Genomic DNA, 25,850 nt, shown 5'->3' with positions numbered 1-25,850 from the left:
CTAACTCTCTGTCCTTAGGAGGTCAGTAAAACCATTCATACTTCTGTTTTCCTTTTGGACCCTAACTCTCTGTCCTTAGGAGGTCAGTAAAACCATTCATACTTCTGTTTTCCTTTTGGACCCTAACTCTCTGTCCTTAGGAGGTCAGTAAAACCATTCATACTTCTGTTTTCCTTTTGGACCCTAACTCTCTGTCCTTAGGAGGTCAGTAAAACCATTCATACTTCTGTTTTCCTTTTGGACCCTAACTCTCTGTCCTTAGGAGGTCAGTAAAACCATTCATACTTCTGTTTTCCTTTTGGACCCTAACTCTCTGTCCTTAGGAGGTCAGTAAAACCATTCATACTTCTGTTTTCCTTTTGGACCCTAACTCTCTGTCCTTAGGAGGTCAGTAAAACCATTCATACTTCTAACCAATGCATGCCTACAGCAGTAGGATTTTAAAGCATTTTCCCTATTACCAATATTTCTAATATTGGATTATTTGTGCTATTGGGCAATTTCCAATATTGGGCTTGGCACCCACCCTAGGGGGCAGAGATCAACTATTTATACAAAATTGATTCAACTACATCCAATAATGCATCTGACAAGATTTGGACAAAATCCAGTTTTAAAGAATTTGTTCTATTACCCCTATTGAGCCCCATCCCTCCTGCCCCAGGTGGCTGAGACCCACCATTTTTCCAGAATTGATTATCCTTCACCCAACAATGCTTAAGACTGAATTTGGGCTAAATCCAATCATTCCTACAGGAGTAGAATTTTGAAGAATTTGATCTATCACCCTTATTGGGCCCCACCCCAAGTGGCCTAAGACCCAATGTTTATACAAAATTGATTATCCTTCACCCAACAATGCTTAAGACTGAATTTGGGCAAAATCCAATCATTCCTACAGGAGTAGAATTTTGAAGAATTTGATCTATCACCCTTATTGGGCCCCACCCCAAGTGGCCTAAGACCCACTGTTTATACAAAATTGATTATCCTTCACCCAACAATGCTTCAAACCAAATTTGGGCAAAATCCATTTATTCCTACAGAAGGAGTAGGATTTTCCAATTTCCCGATTTGGGCCCCGTTCTTTGGAACAGGATTTGTCATTTATAAAATATTTGTTCATGATATAATTGTTCAAAATATGGACATGACTAATACAGAGGAGATGATTAGGTCTTTTTAAAATTTTTGACTGGAAAACAGTCTAGATTCATTAATACAAAGTGACATATACTAGAGAAATGGAGCCCGGTCTAGAGGCAGAGACACAGGCAAGGGCTGATTCAATGATTGTAGTACGGTTGTACACTAATTGTAATTTATTTCCAGAACACATTGTTTGATTTACATGAAATTTTCACATCACAAGTGAATAAATTACAGATTAACTGACATGTTATTTACACTTTTGACTACATGTAATATCATTGAGAATTTGTAGTTTTTGCCTGTACCCTCAGATTTCCTACTCAATACTCTAATATTTCAATGGACGGGTACACTCACACGTAATGTGCCCCTAACAAACAGAAGTAAAAATTCATAGTGTATTGGTATTTATATGGATGTCCTATATCAATATCTTGTAGATTAGAACAATTCATTTCCCAGCTGAAGACGCCTCCTCCAAGACCCATGATGCTTCAGAGATAAACACAGTAAAGTTCGGACTCACCATTTATCAAAGGACACACGCATAAAAAGTGCCATGGATTATCGCATATTGAGATGAATTCTATATTTTTATTACTGATTTCATTCCCCGTTTCATCAACCAAAAAAACCTTAAACGTTTCTTTGACCGTTAATTAGCACTTAGGTATATGTCACATCTTGGAGAAATAACATGAAACCAAACCAATGTCAGTTCATGTCTGACCCTAATCTCAGTGTTAATGGTGTAAGAACACTAAGAAAGCCAATTTGGGTAAACGTTTAGTATTATTCTTGTTCATTTCATAGAAACCATAATTAATAATGACAAGAAATTTGGAGCTGATCACTGTCTTGAAAGATGGTGGCTTTATTTACAGTATGTGATGCAACTTAGACGACTTAGTGACATGAAAAACACAGCTAGTTTGTCAACATTAAACCTGCTAGTTGATAAACACAGCTAGTTTGTCAACATTAAACCTGCTAGTTGATAAACACAGCTAGTTTGTCAACATTAAACCTGCTAGTTGATAAACACAGCTAGTTTGTCAACATTAAACCTGCTACTTGAAAAACACAGCTAGTTTGTCAACATTAAACCTGATAGTTGATAAACACAGCTAGTTTGTCAACATTAAACCTGATAGTTGATAAACACAGCTAGTTTGTCAACATTAAACCTGCTAGTTGATAAACACAGCTAGTTTGTCAACATTAAACCTGCTACTTGAAAAACACAGCTAGTTTGTCAACATTAAACCTGATAGTTGATAAACACAGCTAGTTTGTCAACATTAAACCTGCTAGTTGATAAACACAGCTAGTTTGTCAACATTAAACTTGCTAGTTGATAAACACAGCTAGTTTGTCAACATTAAACCAGCTAGTTGATAAACACAGCTAGTTTGTCAACATTAAACCTGCTAGTTGATAAACACAGCTTGTTTGTCAACATTAAACCTGCTAGTTGATAAACACAGCTAGTTTGTCAACATTAAACCTGCTAGTTGATAAACACAGCTTGTTTGTCAACATTAAACCTGCTACTTGAAAAACATAGCTAGTTTGTTAACATCAGACATGCTTGTGAAGCAAACCTGCTTGTCAACATTAAAACCAGTTTTTCAACACGAGACATCTTTTTGACACCAGACCTGCTTGTTAACAATATTGCTAGTTTGTTGACATCAAACTTTCTTGTTAAACAAACATGCTTATCAACAATAAAACCAGTTTCAGCATGAAACCTATTTTTCAACAACATCAACTTGTTTGTCAATATCTATCCTGTTGGTTGACAAAAAAATAGTAAACCTTTGACATCAAACCTGCCCGTCAACATCAAGCTTGTTCCTTATAACAAGATGCCCAAGGGCCTTAACGGTCACCTGAGTCACAATGCTTCTTTTCATAACATGTCATAGAAATGATTTCTTAAAAAAAAGTAATATAACTTTAAGTCCATTGTACACATAATGTAAATGTAAATTGTGTATACATTAACTGCTGTCCTTTGCTAAGGCATCTAACCAAGTTTGAACTAAGAGAAATTACACTCAAGATTTGAATTTTCCTATATAAAATCTCCCATCCAGGAACAGTAGAACATCTTTGAAATATCAGTCAATTTGACACTTTATTGGCCCCGCCCATCAGCTCCTAGAGGTCAGTTAAGGTCAATATGTGCATTTCATCAAACAGTCAGCTTATACTATTAAAAAGTAAATTCAAACCAAGTTTGAACTATTTCTAAAAGAAAACAAAGTATGCTCAAAAATCCATTTTTCCTATATAAATTATATAGTAAATCTTACCTCTTCCCAAAGGGGATATGCGAGACCATGAGGTCGTGAAATGCACAATTTTAGTAAAGCACCTTAAGATGCTTCCATTCATCAAGAGTATTTGATTCTACCATATCTGGGTCTTGAGAAGAAGATTTTGTAATCCAAGTCAATTTGACCCCTTTGGCCCCACCCTTCAGAACCCTAGGGGGTGGGGACTGTATAATTCACAACTTTGGTTCATCTTAGGCCAGGGAAGATTTCTGGAAACTTTCATTGAAATCGGATCAGGGGTTTAGAGAAGAAGTAAAAAATGTTAAATTGTTTACGGATGCACCACGCACGATGTTGGATGAAGGTGATCGCAATAAGTCACCATCAGACTTTGTCTTAGGTGACCTAATAAAACCATATGACATTTGGTGATGGTAACTGTAATATCTTACATCACAAATGATTTTCAACTTTGCCTGCTTCAGGAATTCAAATTAAATGGATCTGGTACTTTCCCATAAGTTTGTCTTACAAACTCAGTTTCAATTGTGGATTCAAACAAAAATGTAGATCATCTCATCATGCATTTCCTGATATCAGACTACTTTTCTCTACCTTGTTGCGTGTCTCCTGTGGAAGGTCCTCGCCCTGATCCAGTGGTATACCCTCCATATATTCTGAGGTAATTACCTCCCCTGTACTTAGCTCATCTATGACTTCAGGTACTAAGAAATGTGATTCGTTTTTCACCAGCTCTCTGGAATAGACAGAACAGACATATACATAGGTAATTAAATTTTATAACACTTCACCTTTCGTTAAGAAGTCAGTTCTATGATAGGGCCTGCATCACTCACTTCGACAAAAAGCACTCCTGCACATTGTTTAAACATGACTTTAAGAAAAGCCAAGAGGCTAAAAATCATAGTGATGAGGCCCAAGGGCCTTAACCATCACCTGAGTCACAATGCTTCTTGTAATATGTCAAAGAAATGATTTTGTTAAAAAAAAGTAAAATAACTTTACTTATATTGTATACATAATGTAAATGCAAACTGTGTATAACATTAACTGCTGTTCCATGTTAAGGCTTCTAATCAAGTTTGAATTACAAGAAACTACACTAAATGATTGAACATTACAATATCATATTTTCAATCCAGGTACAGTAAAATATCTTTAAAATTTCAGTCAATTTGACCTATTTTTGGCCCCCCCTATCAGCCCCTTGGGATCAGCCGTAGTCAATATGTGCATCTCATTAAAACTGTCTGCTCATACTAATATATCTAACAGTCTGAACTATTTCCAATAGAAAATAAACAAACAGTGCTCAAAAATTTTATTTTACTATATCAAAATATAGTAAAATTACACCTTACCCCGGGGAAAATGTGAGACCATGGGGTCATGAAATTTACAATTTTGATAAAGCATCTGAAGACCTTTCCATCCATGAAGAGTGCTTGACTCTATCATAACTTGGATTTGAGAAGTATATTTTTGTAGTTTCAATCAATTTGACCCATTTTGGCCTTGCCCCTCAGGCCCCTGGGTGTTGGGGAACATGAAATTTACAATTTTGTTGAACCTTTAGCCATGGAAAGTTTTTATCAAATTTCACTGAATTGGGTAAAGAGTTCTCCAGAAAAAATCAAAAATATGTCAAAAGTATACAACACAAGACATACAACAAGGGACAAAAGGAGATCACAATAGGTCACCCTGAGATCTTTGTCTCAGGTGATCTAACATAATCAAGAAAAGATAAAAAAAATAATGGAATTTTATTTATCAATTTGGAGGTTGAAATATTAATTGTACAACTTTCAATTTGTCTGCCATGAATGGTACATGTATATGTATGTGATGTATAAAAAACATCATAATGATTATATTGAATATAATGTCCTAGAATGATATATACTCATGTAAGAACATGTTGTATAGATTTATGTATAAAGAAAAAAAAATTGACACTGAGGACATGTACATGTCACTGATGAAATTAAATCAAGTCTTGTTCTTGATGTCAATGTAAATACATTCCATAGCTACATCACTAATTGTAAAAGAGAAATAAAATTGGCGTAAATTAAAAACAAATCTCAAAATTAATGACTTGTGGAAACCATGACTACCAACCAAAAACTGCAAAAAATATGAAAATATTGTATATCTTATTATCTTAACTAAAAATCATGATAAAAGAATCAACTCTTAGGTTGGGGTCCACTCATCCGACCTCTAGGGATTTGATTCCTAACTTAAAGCCATAACTGTTAAATAGATGAGTTCTCCACCTCATAACCTTAGGTAACTTACCACCCAATGCTGAACATAGAAAGACAAACACAATTATGATTCAAGAATTGAGTCTGGGGTGTGACCACATCCCAGAGGCCTACATCCTGGGCAATGATTTTGAAACTTTTCAGAACCTAACCTGATAACCATGTAAACCATTACTGGGCATCAAAAGACAAACACTACTATGATATGAAAATTGATCGTGGGATCTGGTCCAATTCATAAGAAGTAAATCTATTTGTCATAGCTTTGTAACAGTTAAGATCCCTACCCTATAATCATGACTTTGAAATGGTTGTGATTGCAAACTTATAGCTATATAGCTGTATATATACATAAAAATTCAGGAAAGCAGTTTAGGCCCTCATTGCCGTGGTTCAAGATTATTCAGGTTAAGACATTTAAAGACAATGTGACCACAGATCATATGCGTCCAATCTTGTGTATGTTGGTCAGTGTGGTAGCCACCAGTTAATATAAAGAGATTCTGCCACAAAATGACCCTGACTGATGACAGGACAATATTTGAAAACCTGTAAACCTGGAGGTTGCCAATTCCAAGATATGATAGAATTAAATACACTCAGTAGAGATCTTTAGGTGTGTTACCAAATTGATAGATTTCATGACCCTAAAGTCTTCCTTTGGGAAGCAGTAAAGGTTGCTTTCATAGTTAATATGAACCAATTACATGTGCGGGCATAATTTGTTTAATTTTAATTGGAAATAATTGAAACTTCTTTAAAATTCTGCATTTTCAAATTGATGCTTGTCAGACCTAGGGGCCTGATAAGTGGAGCCAAACTAAAAGGTAAAAGGAGTGAAAGGTGAACTTATATTAGTGTCAAAGGTGAACTTATACTGGTGTCAAAGGTAAACTTATGTTAGTGTCAAAGGTGAACTTATATTAGTGTCAAAGGTGAACTTAAATTAGAATCAAAAGTGAACTATATTGGTGTCAAAGGTGAACTTATGTTAGTGTCAAAGGTGAACTTATATTGGTATCAAAAGTTAACTTATGTTAGTGTTAAAGATGAACTTATATTAGTGTCAAAGGTGAACTTATTTTGGTATCAAAGGTGAACTTATGTTAGTGTCAAAGGTGAACTTATATTAGTGTCAAAGGTGAACTTATATTAGTGTCAAAGGTGAACTTATTTTGGTATCAAAGGTGAACTTATGTTAGTGTCAAAGGTGAACTTATATTAGTGTCAAAGGTGAACTTAAATTAGTGTCAAAGATGAACTTATGTTAGTGTCAAAGGTGAACTTATATTAGTGTAAAAGGTGAACTTAAATTAGTGTCAAAGGTGAACCTGTGAACTTATATTAGTATCAAAGGTGAACTTATGTTAGTGTCAAAGGTGAACTTAAATTAGTGTCAAAGGTGAACCTGTGAACTTATATTAGTGTCAAAGGTGAACTTATGTTAGTGTCAAAGGTGAACTTATGTTTGTGTCAAAGGTAAACTTAAATTAGTGTCAAAGGTGAACCTGTGAACTTATATTAGTGTCAAAGGTGAACCTGTGAACTTATATTGGTGTCAAAGGTGAACTTATGTTAGTGTCAAAGGTGAACATAAATTAGTGTCAAAGGTGAACCTGTAAACTTATATTAGTGTCAAAGGTGAACTTATGTTAGTGTCAAAGGTGAACTTAAATTAGTGTCAAAGGTGAACTTATATTAGTGTCAAAGGTGAACTGATATTAGTGTCAAAGGTGAACTTATGTTAGTGTCAAAGGTGAACTTATGTTAGTGTCAAAGGTGAACCTATATTAGTGTCAAAGGTGAACTTATGTTAGTGTCAAAGGTGAACTTATATTAGTGTCAAAGGTGAACTTATGTTAGTGTCAAAGGTGAACTTATATTAGTGTCAAAGGTGAACTTATGTTAGTGTCAAAGGTGAACTTAAATTAGTGTCAAAGGTGAACTTAAGTTAGTGTCAAAGGTGAACTTATATTAGTGTCAAAGGAGAACTTATGTTAGTGTCAAAGGTGAACTTATGTTAGTGTCAAAGGTGAACTTAAATTAGTGTCAAAGGTGAACTTATGTTAGTGTCAAAGGTGAACTTATATTAGTGTCAAAGGTGAACTTATTTTGGTATCAAAGGTGAACTTATGTTAGTGTCAAAGGTGAACTTATATTAGTGTAAAAGGTGAACTTATGTTAGTGTTAAAGAGTATGGTAATCAATGTTTGGTGTGATAGATGTATATTTTGTAAAGTGATGTATTTGTTCTGTACATTTCTCTGTGATAATGGATTTATACCTAGATAACACTTGATATTTCTGTATTACAGTGAATTTACTTAGCTGCAGTGATTATAATGAATTACCCTCCTTTTCTTATGAAAAAATTAGAATTGATACAAACTTTGATCAAAAACATGTTTAACATTTTGTTTTGTTTGTTTAGTGTATGGATATATATACATATTCAATATTAAGATACTGGTATTAGATATTGGAGAGTTTTTTATACTAAACATTCTTGTTAACACAGTTTTACAAACATGCTAAAGAGTATGGATTAACCATTCTCACATCCAATATAAACAGTAAACAATACAATCAATCATATTACATCTATGGGTCTATTTATCTACAGTTATCAGAAATAATGCCATTGCTTTCAGAAATAATTCCATCGTTTTCAGAAACAATGCCACTGAGTCTTGATGCTTGTTTGTAGCTATTTTTGGATGGAAATCTATTTGTATTATGCATCACGTGTGACGCCATTTCCATATCATTGAAAGCAAAGTTATAAAGATGAAATTTTCAGGATTGTTTATGCAATGAGGTATTTTACATTTACAAGGGTATGCTCTGCATAAAATCTGCATTCTCTTCAAATTCTTGTTTAGTCGATATTCTAGCAACATCTCTGACAAACTACAACATTCAAGGATGGGCTAACCAATCTTTTAACTTGACCAACAGTCATACTGTAGGAAACGGAGATAAATTATCAACCAATTGTGGTAATACCCCCGCACCTAGTGCAAACATGCAACAACACTATTTTTTGTCTTATTGGTGAATAAATCGGTGACTTTAACATTGAATGTTTACATGACATGTCATAGTAACCAGTCAGAATCAGGAGTAGAACACTTGTTCATAATGTTAGTGGATTATTGATGATCTAGAAACAGTAAACTCCTGACATTTAATAAAACTCTCTCTCTTCTTATACACTATAAACTAATCATCATGCTGCCAGGATCAAAATGATATCCCGAGCATGGCCAAGCCCATACCTAGAGGGATCTTCATGCCCACCATTGTCTGATCTTTATTTGTTATTTAAATTTAGATCTTTTCCCTTCTTTTCTCTTTTCTTCTCTGTTTTTGTCTGTTTTTGTTCTTCATTAACAGAAATTTGAACATTAATACTTTGCAGAAATAGCGATGATAATCTTTAACTACCAATCAAAGATGGTTACCTGAAAACCATTTTGTTTTTTCTGATCAGATCCCAAATTCAAACTGGCACACCTAAGGACCAAGAGGAACCTACATATGAAATTTAAGAAAGATTCATCTCATACTCCCCAAGAAAACAAATCTTCACTGAAAAAGACCAAGATGGCTGCATGTGGTCATTTTGTTTTTTTGATCAGTCCCAAAATCAAAAGGTCACAACTAGGGACCAAGGGGAAGCTACATATGAAATTTGAGAGAGATCCATTGAGTTCTTCTCAAGAAATAACAATAACAAACTTTACAAGGTGAAATCTAATGAAGGCTGTCTGCAGGCAATTTTGTTTCTCAGACCCAAAATTAAACTGACACAACTAGGGACCAAGGGGAATCTACATATGAAATTTGAGAAAGATCAATCAAGCACTATGCAAGAAATAGCAATTACAAACTTCATTTAAAAATTCAAAATGGCTGACTGTGGACAATTTTGTTTTTCTGATCAGTCCAAAAATCAAATGGGCACAACCCGGGATTAAGGAAAACCTTCTTATGAAATTTGAGAAAGATCCATCCAGAGAAACACTGATATACATCACATGTACCTACCTAAATCTGCGAGCACACCTGGCTTCTCGGAGGTAATCCACTTCCCATTTCAATTCTGTTCTTGCTACAGCGATTACACTGTCTATATATACACCTGTTAAACAGAACATCGTAAAATCCATAAAACAGAAAATATGAAAACACACAATAGTACTTTTCTTGCCACACATCCTACTTTTTCAGCAAAAAACCTTGTCTTAATTTCCCATTAAATCTTTACTTTCACTCACAACAATTACTACCATGCCTTAACAACAGCCACACCCTCATCATTAATGCCGCACCCCCACCTTTGTTGCAGCACCCTCATCTTTATTGATACTCCCTACCTTACCTGCAATACCCTTACCTCACTTTACTGCCACACCCTCATCAATAATGCCACATCCCCACCTTTGTTGCAGCACCCTCATCTTTATTGATACTCCCTACCTTACCTGCAATACCCTTACCTCACTTTACTGCCACACCCCTACCCTGTCATGCTACAAAGCAGTAAGTGAACACTTCCATATACATCTATTAATTGAAAGTAATTACCAAGGGAGAAAATAAAAACATTAATTTGTAAATAATAAACAATAACCCAAAGGGTTCATATGTGATTCCTCCGTAAAACCAGAGGTGAATACAGAATTCTAATAAAACTTTCAGGTAAGTATCGATGATGAAAAATATTGCTTCAGTAATTAATTAATTCTACTTGACACAATATTCTATACAAAATCTCTACAAAAAGGGGCATATACTTTACCAAATTTATTGGGGTGTTGTCTGTTGATAATTTTCATGTAATGAATAAGCATGTACTTACTTATGTATAAGTATATTTATTCAGTTTCCAAATCTTATAATCAAATTTTATGTATTTTTCTTAATTGTTACAACTGAATTAAGTTCTTCACTAATCATCTTTTAATCGTTAAGTATTCCATTAGTATATGTCTGGTTGCTGACATTGTGTTTACTTACTAATTCAAGGGTAAATATTTATTTTATATCAACGAGACAGACAGTATATTCCTAACATTGGGACAGCGATGTTAGTGTGAGGGTGTGTATGTATGTGTGTAAATCATATCATAAAATTCAAGTTCTAAGTGAATTATCTTTTGATTATTGAATTAGTATATGTATTGACTTTGATATACTTGATTAAAGGGAATACTTTATCTTATATTACATGTGTATAACAATGGAATAGACAGTACAGTCCTAACAGTGGGATAGAGAAGGTGTGTGTATATGTATTTGAGTAAATGATTTACTGAAATTCAAGTAAATTTCAATGTATACACAATGAATGTTTGTCATTGCCATCTCTAACAGTACAGTGCCTTATAAGATTCTTGTATGTGTTGTATATGTATGTTAGATAGTAAATTTCCAATGTTATGTATATCTGTACCTGATTGAATGTTAGAATTTGTTTATGATTTATCATTTGGGAGGGTCGTGTGGAAGATTAGTATGCTTGTACTAAACATGTTACCCTCTGAAAAGGTTTCATACAGCTGCACTTCTTTAACCTCACCTTTCTCCTTTACTTTCTCATCTTTCAATTTTAGCCACACCCCTACATATCACAGCCAGATACCTGCCCAACCTTTTTAACCTCAACATCCATTCACACACATACTGTCACATCACTTCTTTATCAGCCACACCCCTGCATTTTCACAGCCAGATACCTGCCCAGCCCTTTTAACCTCAACATTCATTCACACACATACTGTCTCATCACTTCTTTATCAGCCACACCCTTGCATTATTGCAGACAAGTCCCTGTCCAGTCCCTTTAGCATCCACTCTCATTCATTACTGGCACATATTCACTGTTACTACCACACCTTGTTACTTCCATTGTAACATGCATTATATTTACAGCCACATTCAACACTTCAACTACCTGTCCCTTGAAAACAACATGTCCCTAGAGCACATTGTTTCTCTTTTACTATAAAGTACCATCATTTTAGCAGTCACATCCTATTAGCTTTGTAGCCACCACTCTCAGTCTTTAATAAATCACAACTAGCACACTTTAATAATAAGACCCATTCACCTTTTACTCCACAGTCTATAATTTTCCTATCATTTTCCTCACCTTTGGGAATGATGTTGAACATGTTGAGTACACCCATCAAGGATCGGATATCACTGTCTATACACTGGGCAACACCTGGGAACTGTCAACAAGGCATACCAAAGAAATTTAAAAAAATCTAGGTATCATTATAAACAAGGGAAAAATATCTACAGCTTTTATAGTGTTGACTAGGGACTCCTTCTGCTGAAATTTAAGAACAATCTATCAAAAATTTCTCCTGAAATATACAGCAGTAACAACATTCAATGATCTCAGAGATCCTGCCGAGATCTTGGCACCTCCCAATGCTGGATCTTCATGATTTTTATTACAGCTGAACTTCTCCCCTTCTGTTCTCTTTTTTTTTCCGTTTTTGCTTTTAATACATCTCTGTATCAAATATGAAAATTCCTCTTTAGAAATAGCAATTATAATCTTACACTGTCAGAATCTTCTTTTGGACTGATCATCAATTTCGTTTTTTTGATCAATCAAAAATTCAAATGGACACAACTTCAGGAGAAAATGTAACCTATGCATAAAATTTGAGATCCATCCGTTTTTCACAGAAATAGTAAATAACTTCCTTGTGGAAACCACAACAGCTACAAACCAGCCATATCACATGTTGATAATATATATATTTACAACTATAAATGTGTCGAGATATAATCTATCACACACAAAACACTTTGTCAAGGCCTTACATGCCATGAGGCACAAAGAGGATAGGTAACAGGTAACATACAAAGCAATCAAACACTTTTATTTTGACCACTCCATGCTGTTATATTTTGACCACTCCATACTGTGATATTTGACCACTCCATACTGTTATATTTTGACCACTCTATACAGCTGATATTTTGACCACTCTATACAGCTGATATTTTGACCACTCTAAACAGCTGATATTTTGACCACTATATACAGCTGATATTTTGACCACTCTATACAGCTGATATTTTGACCACTCTATACAGCTGATATTTTGACCACTCTATACAGCTAATATTTTGACCACTATATACAGCTGATATTTTGACCACTCTATACAGCTGGTATTTTGACCACTATATACAGCTGATATTTTGACCACTCTATGCAGCTGATATTTTGAACACTCTATACAGCTGATATTTTGAACACTCTATACAGCTGGTATTTTGACCACTATATACAGCTGATATTTTGACCACTTTATGCAGCTGATATTTTGAACGCTCTATACAGCTGATATTTTGAACACTCTAAACAGCTGATATTTTGACCACTATATACAGCTGATATTTTGACCACTCTATACAGCTAATATTTTGACGACTACATACAGCTGATATTTTGACCACTCTATACAGCTGATATTTTGACCACTATATACAGCTGATATTTTGACCACTCTATGCAGCTGATATTTTGAACACTCTATACAGCTTATATTTTGACCACTATATACAGCTGATATTTTGACCACTCTATGCAGCTGATATTTTGACCACTCTATACAGCTGGTATTTTGACCACTATATACAGCTGATATTTTGACCACTCTATGCAGCTGATATTTTGAACACTCTATACAGCTGGTATTTTGACCACTATATACAGCTGATATTTTGACCACTCTATGCAGCTGATATTTTGATCACTCCATACTGTGATATTTGACCACTCCATACTGTTATATTTTGACCACTCTATACAGCTGATATTTTGACCAGTCTATACAGCTGATATTTTGACCACTATATACAGCTGATATTTTGACCACTCTATACAGCTGATATTTTGACCACTCTATACAGCTAATATTTTGACGACTATATACAGCTGATATTTTGACCACTCTATACAGCTGGTATTTTGACCACTATATACAGCTGATATTTTGACCACTCTATGCAGCTGATATTTTGAACACTCTATACAGCTGGTATTTTGACCACTATATACAGCTGATACCACTATGTTACCTGATTTTTACTACCATACAGATCTTTTTAATGTTACAACCACTGTAGATACGTAGAGTTTATATCACCATGGCTACCAGATATTACTTTCATCACTACCTGAACTTTCATGGCAACTTTTCTGCCATCCTTCATCAAACCGCGGTGGACTTGGCCTATGGAAGCAGACGCAAAAGGTTTCTCTTCCAGGTCAACTAAATCTTGCCAGTCTTTACCCAAGTTCTTTGTGACTGCTTTCTGTAAAAATATTGAATGTTCAGAGAAGATTAGTTACAGATATATTTATAGGTAAAATGGAATGATGACTGATGACATAACATCACCTTGATGGATGTCATGACAGTGACACTGGGACGGATGTCATCACAGTGACACTGGGACGGATGTCATGACAGTGACACTGGGACGGATGTCATCACAGTGACACTGGGATGGATGTCATCACAGTGACACTGGGACGGATGTCATGACAGTGACACTGGGACGGATGTCATCACAGTGACACTGGGACGGATGTCATGACAGTGACACTGGGACGGATGTCATGACAGTGACACTGGGACGGATGTCATGACAGTGACACTGGGACGGATGTCATCACAGTGACACTGGGACGGATGTCATCACAGTGACACTGGGACGGATGCCATGACAGTGACACTGGGACAAATGTCATGACAGTGACACTCATGACAGTGACACTGGGACGGATGTCATGACAGTGACACTGGGACGGATGTCATGACAGTGACACTGGGATGGATGTCATGACAGTGACACTGGGATGGATGTTATCAGAGTGACAATTGAATGGATGTTACCATGGTGATATTGGGAATATAATAATAATGTTATGATAATATCACTGGGATGGGTGTTACCATGGTGATATTGGGAAAATGTTATGATGATATCACTGTGATGGATGTTAATATAATGACACTGGAATTTGCTTTTCTATAACAAACATGTTGATGAAACAGAAAGTGCAACTTATTATGCAAGGACTTCTATCTACTTGGTATTTGATGGATCAAATCAACCTCAGAACAGAGCTTTTCACAAGTGATGATCTGTTTTGCAGAGATGAATCTTTATCTCCAAAATAGGTATTTATTTTATATGATCGTCAACAAAGACAGAAACCAAATACAAAATAAAATATCAAGAAATTTCATATCTTACAAATGTCAAGAATTCGAAAATTCATAAATGTCAGCCTCAGGATTTACCTATACTATCAAAGTCATCCAACCTTCAAAATCCCAAGCATTTTACCAATTTTTCTAGATTTTAATATTCCGATTGCTGTAGTATGTTAAAACTGCCAATGACTAAATCAGAGGACTCCTCACCATCATTTGTGCTGAAGGCATTATGTCTGCCCCTTGTCTGACTCTATCAAATATCTTCTGTATCTCTGGAGGAACAACTGCTGAGTCTATAAAATAAACAATAGTTTTGGTCAATGGAGATTCTTCTCCTTATTTTATGTTGCATTACATGAAACAAGAGGCCCATGGGCTTTAAGGTCACCTGAGGTCACCAGGTCTCTGGATAGTTTTAGAACCTGTCCATCAGTCCCAGCATAAGGGCAAACAGAACAGAACTATGTATGCATACTTACAAAGTTTTTATAGTTTCTAAGTTTGATGGCCTAATTTTCCCCTATTGGGCCATGCCCTTTCCACACCACGTGATTGAGTTCCACCCTTTATACAAAATTAATTCCCACTTCAACCAAGAATGCTTGAGACCAAAGTCAGGCAAAATCCAATCATTCCAACAAAAGGAGTATGGTTGTTAAGAATTTACTCTGCTTCCCCTGTTGAGACCTATTAAATATCCCAGGGAGGCGAGACCCATTCCAAACAGTGTATTAAGACATGAAGACCTACCTTGTATACTAATCATCTGTCCCAGTATGACAGCAGCACCTCTAGCCCCACATAGTGTATTGCAATAGGAATACCTACCTTGTACACTAATCATCTGTCACAGCTTGAGAGCAGCACCTCTAGCCCAACACAGTGTACTGTAATAGGAATACCTACCTTGTACACTAATCATCTGTCCCAGTATGACAGCAGCACCTCTAGCCCAACACAGTGTACTGTAATAGGAATACCTACCTTGTACACTAATCATCTGTCCCAGTATGACAGCAGCACCTCTAGCCCAACACAGTGTACTGTAATAGGAATACCTACCTTGTACACTAATCATCTGTCCCAGTATGACAGCAGCACCTCAGCCCAACACAGTGTACTGTAATAGGAATACCTACCTTGTACACAGTGTACTGCAGCACCTCTAGCCCGACACAGTGTACTGTAATAGAAATACCTACCTTGTACACTAATCATCTGTCCCAGCTTGAGAGCAGCACCTCTAGCCCGACACAGTGTACTGTAATAGGAATACCTACCTTGTACACTAATCATCTGTCCCAGTATGACAGCAGCACCTCTAGCCCCACATAGTGTATTGCAATAGGAATGCCTACCTTGTACACTAATCATTTGTCCCAGCTTGAGAGCAGCACCCCTAGCCCGACATAGTGTATTGACTACCCTCTCAGCATTGGCTTCATTTATGAAGATGCTAGCAGTACTCAGGGTTTCTGAAAATGTTAATTATCTTCATCAATTGTTACAGCTTTTAACGTATCTTAGGAGCTCAAATTTGTCATGTTGTTTAATTTCATACTTCATACTGTTGCTTATCAATGAGATTTTAAATTTTCACTGACATCAGTGTTCAAGGAGTATCTGCACTGACTGACACGTTTGCCTTATTTTGTGTTTTCAATGCAATGGCCTGTTTGATTATGTTGAAATTGGTTTGATGTTATCAACAAAAATCAAACAATTCAAACAGACATGTTCTTGAAATACTGCATTTTTCACAAAATACAGCAACTTCCATTTTGCTGATATCAGTTGTGTATATCAGAAATGGCAACTTTGAGAACATTATATTTATTACAACAATCACCTATTTTTGGAACACTGCTAAATGTTGTCAAAACATGCATTTTTGTAATAAAAGCACAAATCGGTGAACCAGTCAGAACCATTACTAGTGGCTTTATGAAAAAAATTTTATTGCTAGGTTTTTTTCAAGATGGCAGCATTAGTATTGTAAAGCCCTAATATTTTTTACCTATCATCAAGTTTAACAATGCATGTATTTTCAATATTGATGTTTTAAACAGACATATATCCTCAACATACTTTCAATGATTAATTCATAAGACAGCAAAGTCTCGCTAAAGGATGGTAAAGTGTATCTGAAATCCAAATTCCCTCAAGATCCAATGACATTTAGCAAAGTTACCGCATGGAAACTGGTTGGCCAATCAGAAGTGAAGTTCCTAAAGAATTATTGTTTAACATCGACAAACTCAAAAGATGATAATCAAACATGAACTGAAGGATAATAAGTTACCTACAAACCAAATTTGATTTTAATCCATTCACAATTCCAAATGTTATAAATGGAAACCAATTGGCAAATCAGAATTCAATTAATTATTCATAAATGTCTTCAAATGACCTATGTAGTTGAACTTGGGCTGAAGGATAAAAGTAAGATACACCTGAATCCAAATTTAATCAAAATTCATTTACATTTAGTTGAAATCCATATGACTTTCATGTTTACAAAACTTAATACAAGAGCTTACCACCTACATTTGAAAATCGTAACTAGCTAATTGGCTAACTATTCATCACAATTCCTCATCCCAGAGACAATTAAGTTAGGTAACTATTGATCAGTGCTATTAATCCTTATGAAAGTTAATTTCTGTAAATATTAATCGATTCTCCTTCTTACTTAGAAAGTCATTTTCTGTAGATATTGATCACAGCTCCTTATCCCCCAGAAACATAAGTTCTGTAGATATTGATCACAGCTCCTTATCCCCCAGAAACATAAGTTCTGTAGATATTGATCACAGCTCCTCATCCCCCAGAAACATAAGTTCTGTAGATATTGATCACAGCTCCTCATCCCCCAGAAAGGTATTTTTGTTTTGATTTTATTTGCTGTATTGAAAAAAACCGTTTCTCCTGAAAAATCTATTAATTTCATATAACCAACTTAAACATTTAAAGGCAAAAGAAGAATGACTACAGACTTTGCATTTAATTTCTAACATTTGAAGAAATGTTTGTATACTAACCCTCTGGTTTAGATAGCCCAAGCTTTCTCTTGCTTACTTCTCCTATAGTGCCAGCCAGTAGTCCCACAGCCAGTCCTGTCAAAAGTATTCAGACATATCAAAAGGGGGAACAATCCAGCTTAAAGATAGACAATACTTACAGTGAAAAGTTATCTACAGTTTCCAAATTAAAGGGAAAGCAGCTTTCTGACGTGTCCTAAGTGATTCTGGTGTGAGAAAAATACATTTTCTTTGAAACATACAAACAATTAATCTTGAAATAATCTAATAGTGCTAACACCTGACATCTCATTAATAAGAGGCCTAAGGGGCTTGTATCTCTCACATTGCTTATTTAGCTATTCAGCCATTTAATGAAAAATTTTCAAATAACAACAAATAATTTCTGACATAATTTCCCTATTGGGTTTAGCACTGTGGTTAAACAGATGTCAGATTCACTATTCATAATCAAAGTACTGTAAATGAACATTTTTGTAAAGTACAAGCTCATGTTTATTTAGAAATTTTATAATATGTAGTACTTATAATCAATGAAGCTCATGTCTTTTACATAATGCCAAATATGAATGAGAGATGTGAAAGTAAGCTTTAAAGATATTGTATCTTCCTTCATCTGGATTACACAACTAGCAACTTCCTAAACTTATATGTCCAGTCTTTAGATTAAGTATTTCAGTGAACTTATTACCAGGAATAGCTTTATTGATGGATAAATAAATGCAAATGGAATGCTGCCTGATATTGCCAAATTAAACATAAGTACTGACTGTCTAATTTGCTACTGACCTCCATAACTGGATAATCTGCTGACCATGGTTGCTGGTACTTTCCTCTCTCTAGCAGAGGCTCTCAGCTTAAAAACAATCAGAGTAACCACTTCATTTTCATATACATAGTGATTACCTGTAATATTGTTTGCTAGTTTACATATAGATTGTAATAATTTAAGAGGCCAGATAAGAATGAGCCTGCATCCCTCACCGTTGTTTACAAACATATTTTACAAATGAGATCTACACACTGGGTAATCAAATATATTTGACATATTTTTTTTTTAAGAAGATCTATGTTATTTTCTTCTTCAAACATTGTTTAACTTTTTTCCAATGAAGGTGAATATCAGTTTTTATGTCTTTTTGGTTAATAAGAAGTTGTTTGGTCATTAGACACCTGTGCCCTTGAAAGTAGGACTGTTATAGGTCATTCATTTAGTGGCCTTTCATCCAAGCATGCCTAACATGTAACTAGAATGATATCAGTACTCTGGGCCTGTTGGTTATTGAGATGTCAATTAAAAATTCAAAAACATTTTATGTGTGCAACCTTGAAATTTCATCAAAATCATTCATTTCAATACATCTTAGAAAAAATATTGTTTTAAGATTTTATCACATTTGATGCATGTGACCTTGAAACTGGATTATCAATGCTGAAACAGTCACTAAAGACCAGTAAAAGTTTATCAAACAGAGCTTTTTTCCTTAACAATTGTTCAAAGTATGTTGCCAATTTGACATTGTGCAGCTTTTTGCTACATGACAAGACAAGGATATGCTTAACAGTTGAGTCCAATTTTCAGATTTAATTCTCACACACCTCACCTTCTCACCCTCACACATCCACTTTCCTACATCCACCCTCATACATCCGCCCTTAGGCCATGTGGTCACATATTTGATTACTTCATTAAAAAAATCTGACTAAATATACAGTTAATTACAATTTAGCCATTTCTTTCAAATCATGAAGCTCTACCTTTTGTTCTGGTGTCTTCATACTCGGTTTCCTTTGAGCAGCTTTCTGTATGGGTATAGCCTCAGTATTTACAAGCTTTGGAGTTGGTGGAGTGAAACCTATGTCAGGGCTGGCTGTAGAACTATCAGTAATATTGTTTGTTGAGTTTGTAAATGTTTTTGAAGCAATTACATCTTCTACAGTATTCTGAAATGAATGAGTTGTTCTGTCAATATCTTCCCCTTTTTCCTGTACTGGACCAGCCATTGTGGAAGTATCCACATTTTTCTGAACTGTAGTATGTTTTGAGGCAACAGGTTGAAAGACTGCAGTGTTGTCCCCAAGCTTCATCCCATGGCTAGCCATCTCTTCCTCCAGCTGAGATGTACAAGTTTCATCAAATCCAACGGTTTCTGCATTTTCAGGAGTCTCAGGATCTAATTCAAAAGGGTAGGGATGTTCTGACCTTGGTATCTGGCTTTGGCTTCGTACTGTGTCAACCAAAATGGAAACCTGGCTTGCCATAAGCCTCACCTTGTTCTGCATCAAATTCTGTAACAATGTTTCAATTAAAGCTATATACAATGTATAAGAGATCCTAGAGGGATCTCAGGGCCCATTATCTTCTGATAGTGATTACTTCTATATAAGTTTAATCTTTTACCTTCTTTTCTCTTCCACATATTTAATTGCTGACTTAATTACCTGATAACAACAAATTACAAGGAAAACCTAAAAAAAAATTTCCAGTGCCTAAAAACATTTCCAATCTGCAAAATTCACTTATAGGATTATTTTCTCAGAACAAATAAAAAACTGAGCATGCAGAGCTGAGGAAAAATGGGAACCTTTAAATGAATGTTACGAAAATCCTTCAAGGACTTAATGAAAAAATAGCATTTTATTAAATATATGTCAAAGTGAACAACAGATATAGAATAAATAAATAGATTAAATCAATATACCAGTGTTGTGTTGTCATGTGAATGCTAATTACAAACCAAAACTTCACCAAAAAATAACAGTAAATAAAATATAACTGGCAAAATCCAAACTGGCCATCCAGTGGCCATTATCTTCTTCTTCTGTTATCAGTCCCAAAAAAACGAGGGACAAAGCTTAACCACCGAATGAAATTTGAGGATGATCCATCCAGGACTTCTCAAGAAATAGTAATAACACTAGAAATATGAAAATCCAAGATGGTCACAAAGCCATTTTGTTTCTAAAGTATCCCCAAACTGAACATTGCCCAACAGGAGTGCAGCAAAACTACCCAAAATCAAGATGGCACTCTGTCAATCTTTGGCTTTTCCAATCAGCCCTTAACTAAACAATTTACAACAAGGGACCGAGGTAAACTTAAGCACGAAATATAAGAGTAAGCCATCTAGTACATCGCAAAAAAAACAATCTATAACTGCCAAAATCCAACATGGCTGCCGGTCAGCCATTTTATTTTCTGATCAGTCTGGAAAGGGCAATTTACAACAAGGGACCTAGAGGAATCTACATATGATTTAAGAATTTGATATTGACACATTTGATCATTTCCAAAGAACAAAATGTAACAAATAGCTGTCAAAATCCAAGATGGACGAAGGAAAACCCAAATATGAAATGTTGAAGTATGAGAATGATCCATTCGAAACTTCTCTCCAGAAATAGTAACTAAAATTGAACAATGGATAAAGGACAATTTGCAGCTAACCATCTGATGATGGTAAGATAAATATACTGTCAAAAACTAAGATAGCTGCCACTCTGTCATTTTGTTTTATTCAATCAGCCATATAAATCAATGCACAACTAGGAACTGAGGGTTACCTTCCATTAAAGTGAAAGATGATCTGATCAGTACTTCTGATGAAGAAGCAATAATAAACTTTTCCTATCAAAATCCAATGCAAATATGAACATTGAACAACTAAAGATCTACCTACACATGAAATTTAAGAAAGACAGTTGAAACAGATCTGGCAGTAAGCTAAAACTTCAGTTCCTAGTGGTTCTATTCCTGTGTGTAGTATGAAGTGATACAAGATTTCATGGAAATGTTAAACAAAGAATATAGAATATATGAAATATATAAAAAATAATGTAATATGTGTAAAATTTGATCAAAAACCCTCAGAAGGAAGTGTTGATTCACAACAGAATGTTATTGGACACAACAGACAGAAAGTGTGAGAGTGGTGCAATATTCCCAAAAGCCCATCAAATATTGAGGTCATAAATCAGAAATATTGTAGGACTGAGACAGAAAAGATGACCTATCTCTGTAAACTTGTTGTTATAGCTATACATTGATGAATAGATTACTTACCTGAAACTCATCAGACCTGGTCTCACTGACTTGGTCCTCAATTTTACTAACCACTTGACCAGCTGCAGATCTAACAGAGGAATTTTTCCACGCCTGCTGCCACTTTGACTGCTGAGTGGCAGTCATTGCCTGGCCTATCTTTTCCATCCCTCGCAAGAACCCAACAAAGTCTCGCGACATGATGACTGGTCTTCACCTGTAATTGATCAAACTATGTCATAACATTTCTGGGCCATTGAAAAAGGAAGTTTTACTTATCATACTGCCGGTGTCTATTTAACAAGTTTTACATCTGCTATTACAATCGTTTGGTAGATGAGAAAAGATTGGTAGATTTGTTTGCTGGGTTATGCTTAATCGCCCTGTGAACAGCCAGGATCATTCTGATATGAAATCTCCTTGTTAGAGATGACAGTTACTTCAATGAAAACATATGGGAGTCATACCACACGCAATCCAGAACAATTGGAATGAAGTGTCTTGCCAAAGGACACTCCTACTACAGCTCAGATTTAGACTGGTCCATTTTTAAGCTTCCTGAGAAATCAACCACCATGCATTGAAAACATCAAACCACACACACCTTTGTTCTTCACAAGAGGTTGTGCAGACAAATGTTCCACCAACTGAACTATTGCAGCCCCTGAGAGGAGATAAGAAAGAGTTATCCCAGAAAGGATACCAAACTTACAGTTTTCCATAAAAAGCAGGAAAATAAGATTTTTATGAATTAAAAGAAAAATTCCAAGAAAAACTCCAATCTGAAGTTAGCATTTGTAGTTTAGTAAATGGAAACTTTAAAAACAACACAACTGAAAGTAACAAGGAAAATAGGTATTATCATATTTTCCAGCCAATTAACTGCACCTGAGTATTAGCCGCAGGGCTGGTTTTTAGCAATTTTTTCGATCTTATCCACATACAATACACAATGGAATATAAACCACACCTTTCTTATGATGTGATAACAATTATGTTGACCAAAGTTTGTTGATATAACAGACAAGGGAAGTCAATTTATCAAGATCATCAGTGAAACATTTAACATCAGTTTGCAAATGAATTATACACAGATAATCCTTTATTTTGAATGTAAAATAGCAATTATCGAACTCCTTTGGCTTGGGAGCCTTTAAAGATTTCTATGCACAGAAATAGGGCCTGACGTTACGTATAGTTTACTTAACAATATCTCAATCAGTGTCTGTAATTTTAACTATTAACATAGGCCCTTGCTGACAAAATTCTTATGGTCCCATATTATTTCTTGTAAATTACATGAAGCTGTTCTTATCGTAAACAAGCATGGCAGTCTTTCTAGAATTTTACCCAATGACCTATTGATCCCAGGATGCAACAGGCTATTGTACACTTCCATAATGACTTCTGAAGTAACCACAAAAGTTCAGAAGATATTATTGTGATTCCTATTAAAAGGCATGATTAATTAAACCCATGAGAATGTTATTTTCATTTCAAACTTAAAATCATCCTGTAAACAATTACAAATGACAGTTCTAGACAAACTGTTTCAGTCACAAACACATGATGGACAGGTACTCGTAAAAACTTGGTACCGACATCTCGTACTGGTATACTGGTATCCTTGGTTTAAATCACTATTTTTAATTCTTTCTGGAAGCCTGACATGTTACAGCAACCCAAAACTATCAGGTGTGAGGTCACAAAGGTCAATTGTTTGTTGTTAAAGAAAGAATCAGAAATATATCTTTTACTTCAAATATACAATGCTCCTTGTAATCATTATTCATACTAAATTTACCAGGATGTTGTCTGTTAATATTTGTTAAACAGGTCATGTAACAAATAAACACGTATCTAACTTATGTATAAGTAAATTTATTTAGTTTCAAAATTTTATGTATTCTTAATTAGTGTTATAACTGAATCAAGTTCTTGGTTAATTATATTCTTTTATTTATTTTTCTATAATATGTATTGTTGTTGACTTTGATATACTTGATTAAAGGGTAATACTTTATCTTATATTACATGTGTATAACAATGGAATAGACAGTACAGTCCTAACAGTGGGATAGAGAAGGTGTGTGTATATGTATTTGAGTAAATGATTTACTGAAATTCAAGTGAATTTCAATGTATGCACAATGAATGTTTGTTATTGCCATCTCTAACATTACAGTGCCTTATAAGATTCTTGTATGTGTTGTATATGTATGTTAGATAGTAAATTTCCAATGTTATGTATATCTGTACCTGATTGAATGTTAGAATTTGTTTATGATTTATCATTTGGGAGGGTCGTGTGGAAGATTAGTATGCTTGTACTAAACATGTTACCCTTTGAAAATCAAGAATTATTATCAATAGTTCATGTAATACAGCTGGACAAAATGGCTGTTCCGAAATACAGACTGGAACCAATGTATATTTTCATGAACAGAAAGTCTGAAGATATGTTCAAACCAGTCTGTATCGTTGAGACATTGGTTCCAGACCATTATGTATTTCAGAACAATTTGTCCAACCATATTACTTGAACAATTCACCTGCTTGACCTCACATCTGGATAATATTGGTTGCTATAACATGTTAGGCTTCCAGAAAGAATGAAAATATGTGTTAAAAACATCCACCATCATTTTTTTGCGAATTTATATTTTTCAGCAATAATTTTTCTTAATTCACATTTTTACATGCCAAACATCATCCCTTATATAATAAAATAACCAATCAATCCATCCTCGAATGCCAGTGTCTTGTAATTGTCCGTCCTGTGAATGAAAATTAATCAGGAATAATAGGCCATGCCATCCTCCAATTTTTTTGGTTACAAAAGTCCAAACAAGGATATTTTATATTGAAAAAGTAGTGATTTTTTAAGTTATCACTTTTGATGACTCATTCCAATTTGAATTAACTAGTGAATTGTTAAGTGACCAATGAAAAATCAACTTCATTTAAATAGTTTGTGTTATTAAAAAGAAGTTGGCAAAGAAATATGGCTCAAATAAAAAAAATTGATTTAACCTTTTACAAAAGGTGCACACATCATTATCTTATTTTTCCCCTTGTCATCTGAATGTCATTCCCGTTCAAATGGTGATTTTAGGTAATACATTTGTACTTCTCTGTCATTGGTAAGTTATCTTTAGTATCTCTGTGATTTAGTGATGTCATCAGAAACGGAATTGCAGCAACATGTCCGATAAACATGTCGATCATTTCATGTGAGCAAAATTGAGGTCGGATCTGTGGATATATATTTTCTTTTAGAAAAATACTGGTGTTTCACTGATCAGTTTTTAAATAAATCATAGATTATGAACACGTTTCATTTCATTTATGTATTTGTTTGGTGGCAATTTGTTGACATAGCGTAGCTAGCGAAAAAAAAATATTCCTAAGTTTTTAAGTTATCTTAAATTATTCCAAAGCTAATGCGCCAGTAATATTAATTACAACTTACCGTTATTATTTTTTTCTGTTGCGTACAATGATATAGTCTCTTTCAAATGCAAAATCGCTTCGATAACACGTTTCTCGCCATGTGCTGGTTAGGTAAGAATGTTTTTACAAACGACCTTGATAAACTCCTCCTAATACAAGGCGACTATAGGGCTACAATGATTACGATTGGATCCCCCAGTGTTTGTGAACGTAAAGAAAACCGGAAGTCTCATATGGGTTTGAGACAAATTTGCGTATTTTCATATTATTAGGTCTACTTTCATTTTAGCTAGGGTTACACAGACATAAAGAATCACTTCGAT

General features: G+C 34.9%; 1 protein-coding gene across 1 annotated transcript in view; it reads right to left on the bottom strand.

The window, feature by feature from the left end:
* Positions 1–25,623, bottom strand: part of LOC132556694 (atypical kinase COQ8B, mitochondrial-like) — a 49,284-nt gene extending 23,661 nt beyond the window's left edge. Inside the window, exons 1-11 of the mRNA XM_060221129.1 lie at positions 25,547–25,623; positions 22,096–22,291; positions 19,791–20,321; positions 18,822–18,888; positions 18,033–18,107; positions 16,350–16,466; positions 15,199–15,284; positions 13,943–14,080; positions 11,889–11,970; positions 9,782–9,875; positions 4,053–4,194 (exon numbers count right to left, since the gene is read on the bottom strand). Of these exons, the coding sequence (XP_060077112.1) occupies positions 4,053–4,194; positions 9,782–9,875; positions 11,889–11,970; positions 13,943–14,080; positions 15,199–15,284; positions 16,350–16,466; positions 18,033–18,107; positions 18,822–18,888; positions 19,791–20,321; positions 22,096–22,275 (1,512 nt within the window). The 5' untranslated portion in view covers positions 22,276–22,291; positions 25,547–25,623. The remainder of the gene's footprint in view (positions 1–4,052; positions 4,195–9,781; positions 9,876–11,888; positions 11,971–13,942; positions 14,081–15,198; positions 15,285–16,349; positions 16,467–18,032; positions 18,108–18,821; positions 18,889–19,790; positions 20,322–22,095; positions 22,292–25,546) is intronic.
* Between the last annotated feature and the right edge of the window lie 227 nt (positions 25,624–25,850).

The sequence above is a fragment of the Ylistrum balloti genome, unplaced genomic scaffold (assembly GCF_031769215.1).
Source record: "Ylistrum balloti isolate Yb309-2 unplaced genomic scaffold, AGI_CSIRO_Ybal_v1 Utg370584, whole genome shotgun sequence".
NCBI classification, from domain to species: domain Eukaryota; kingdom Metazoa; phylum Mollusca; class Bivalvia; order Pectinida; family Pectinidae; genus Ylistrum; species Ylistrum balloti.
Note: the sequence above shows the minus strand (reverse complement) of the source record. Positions and strands in the feature narration are given on the sequence as shown.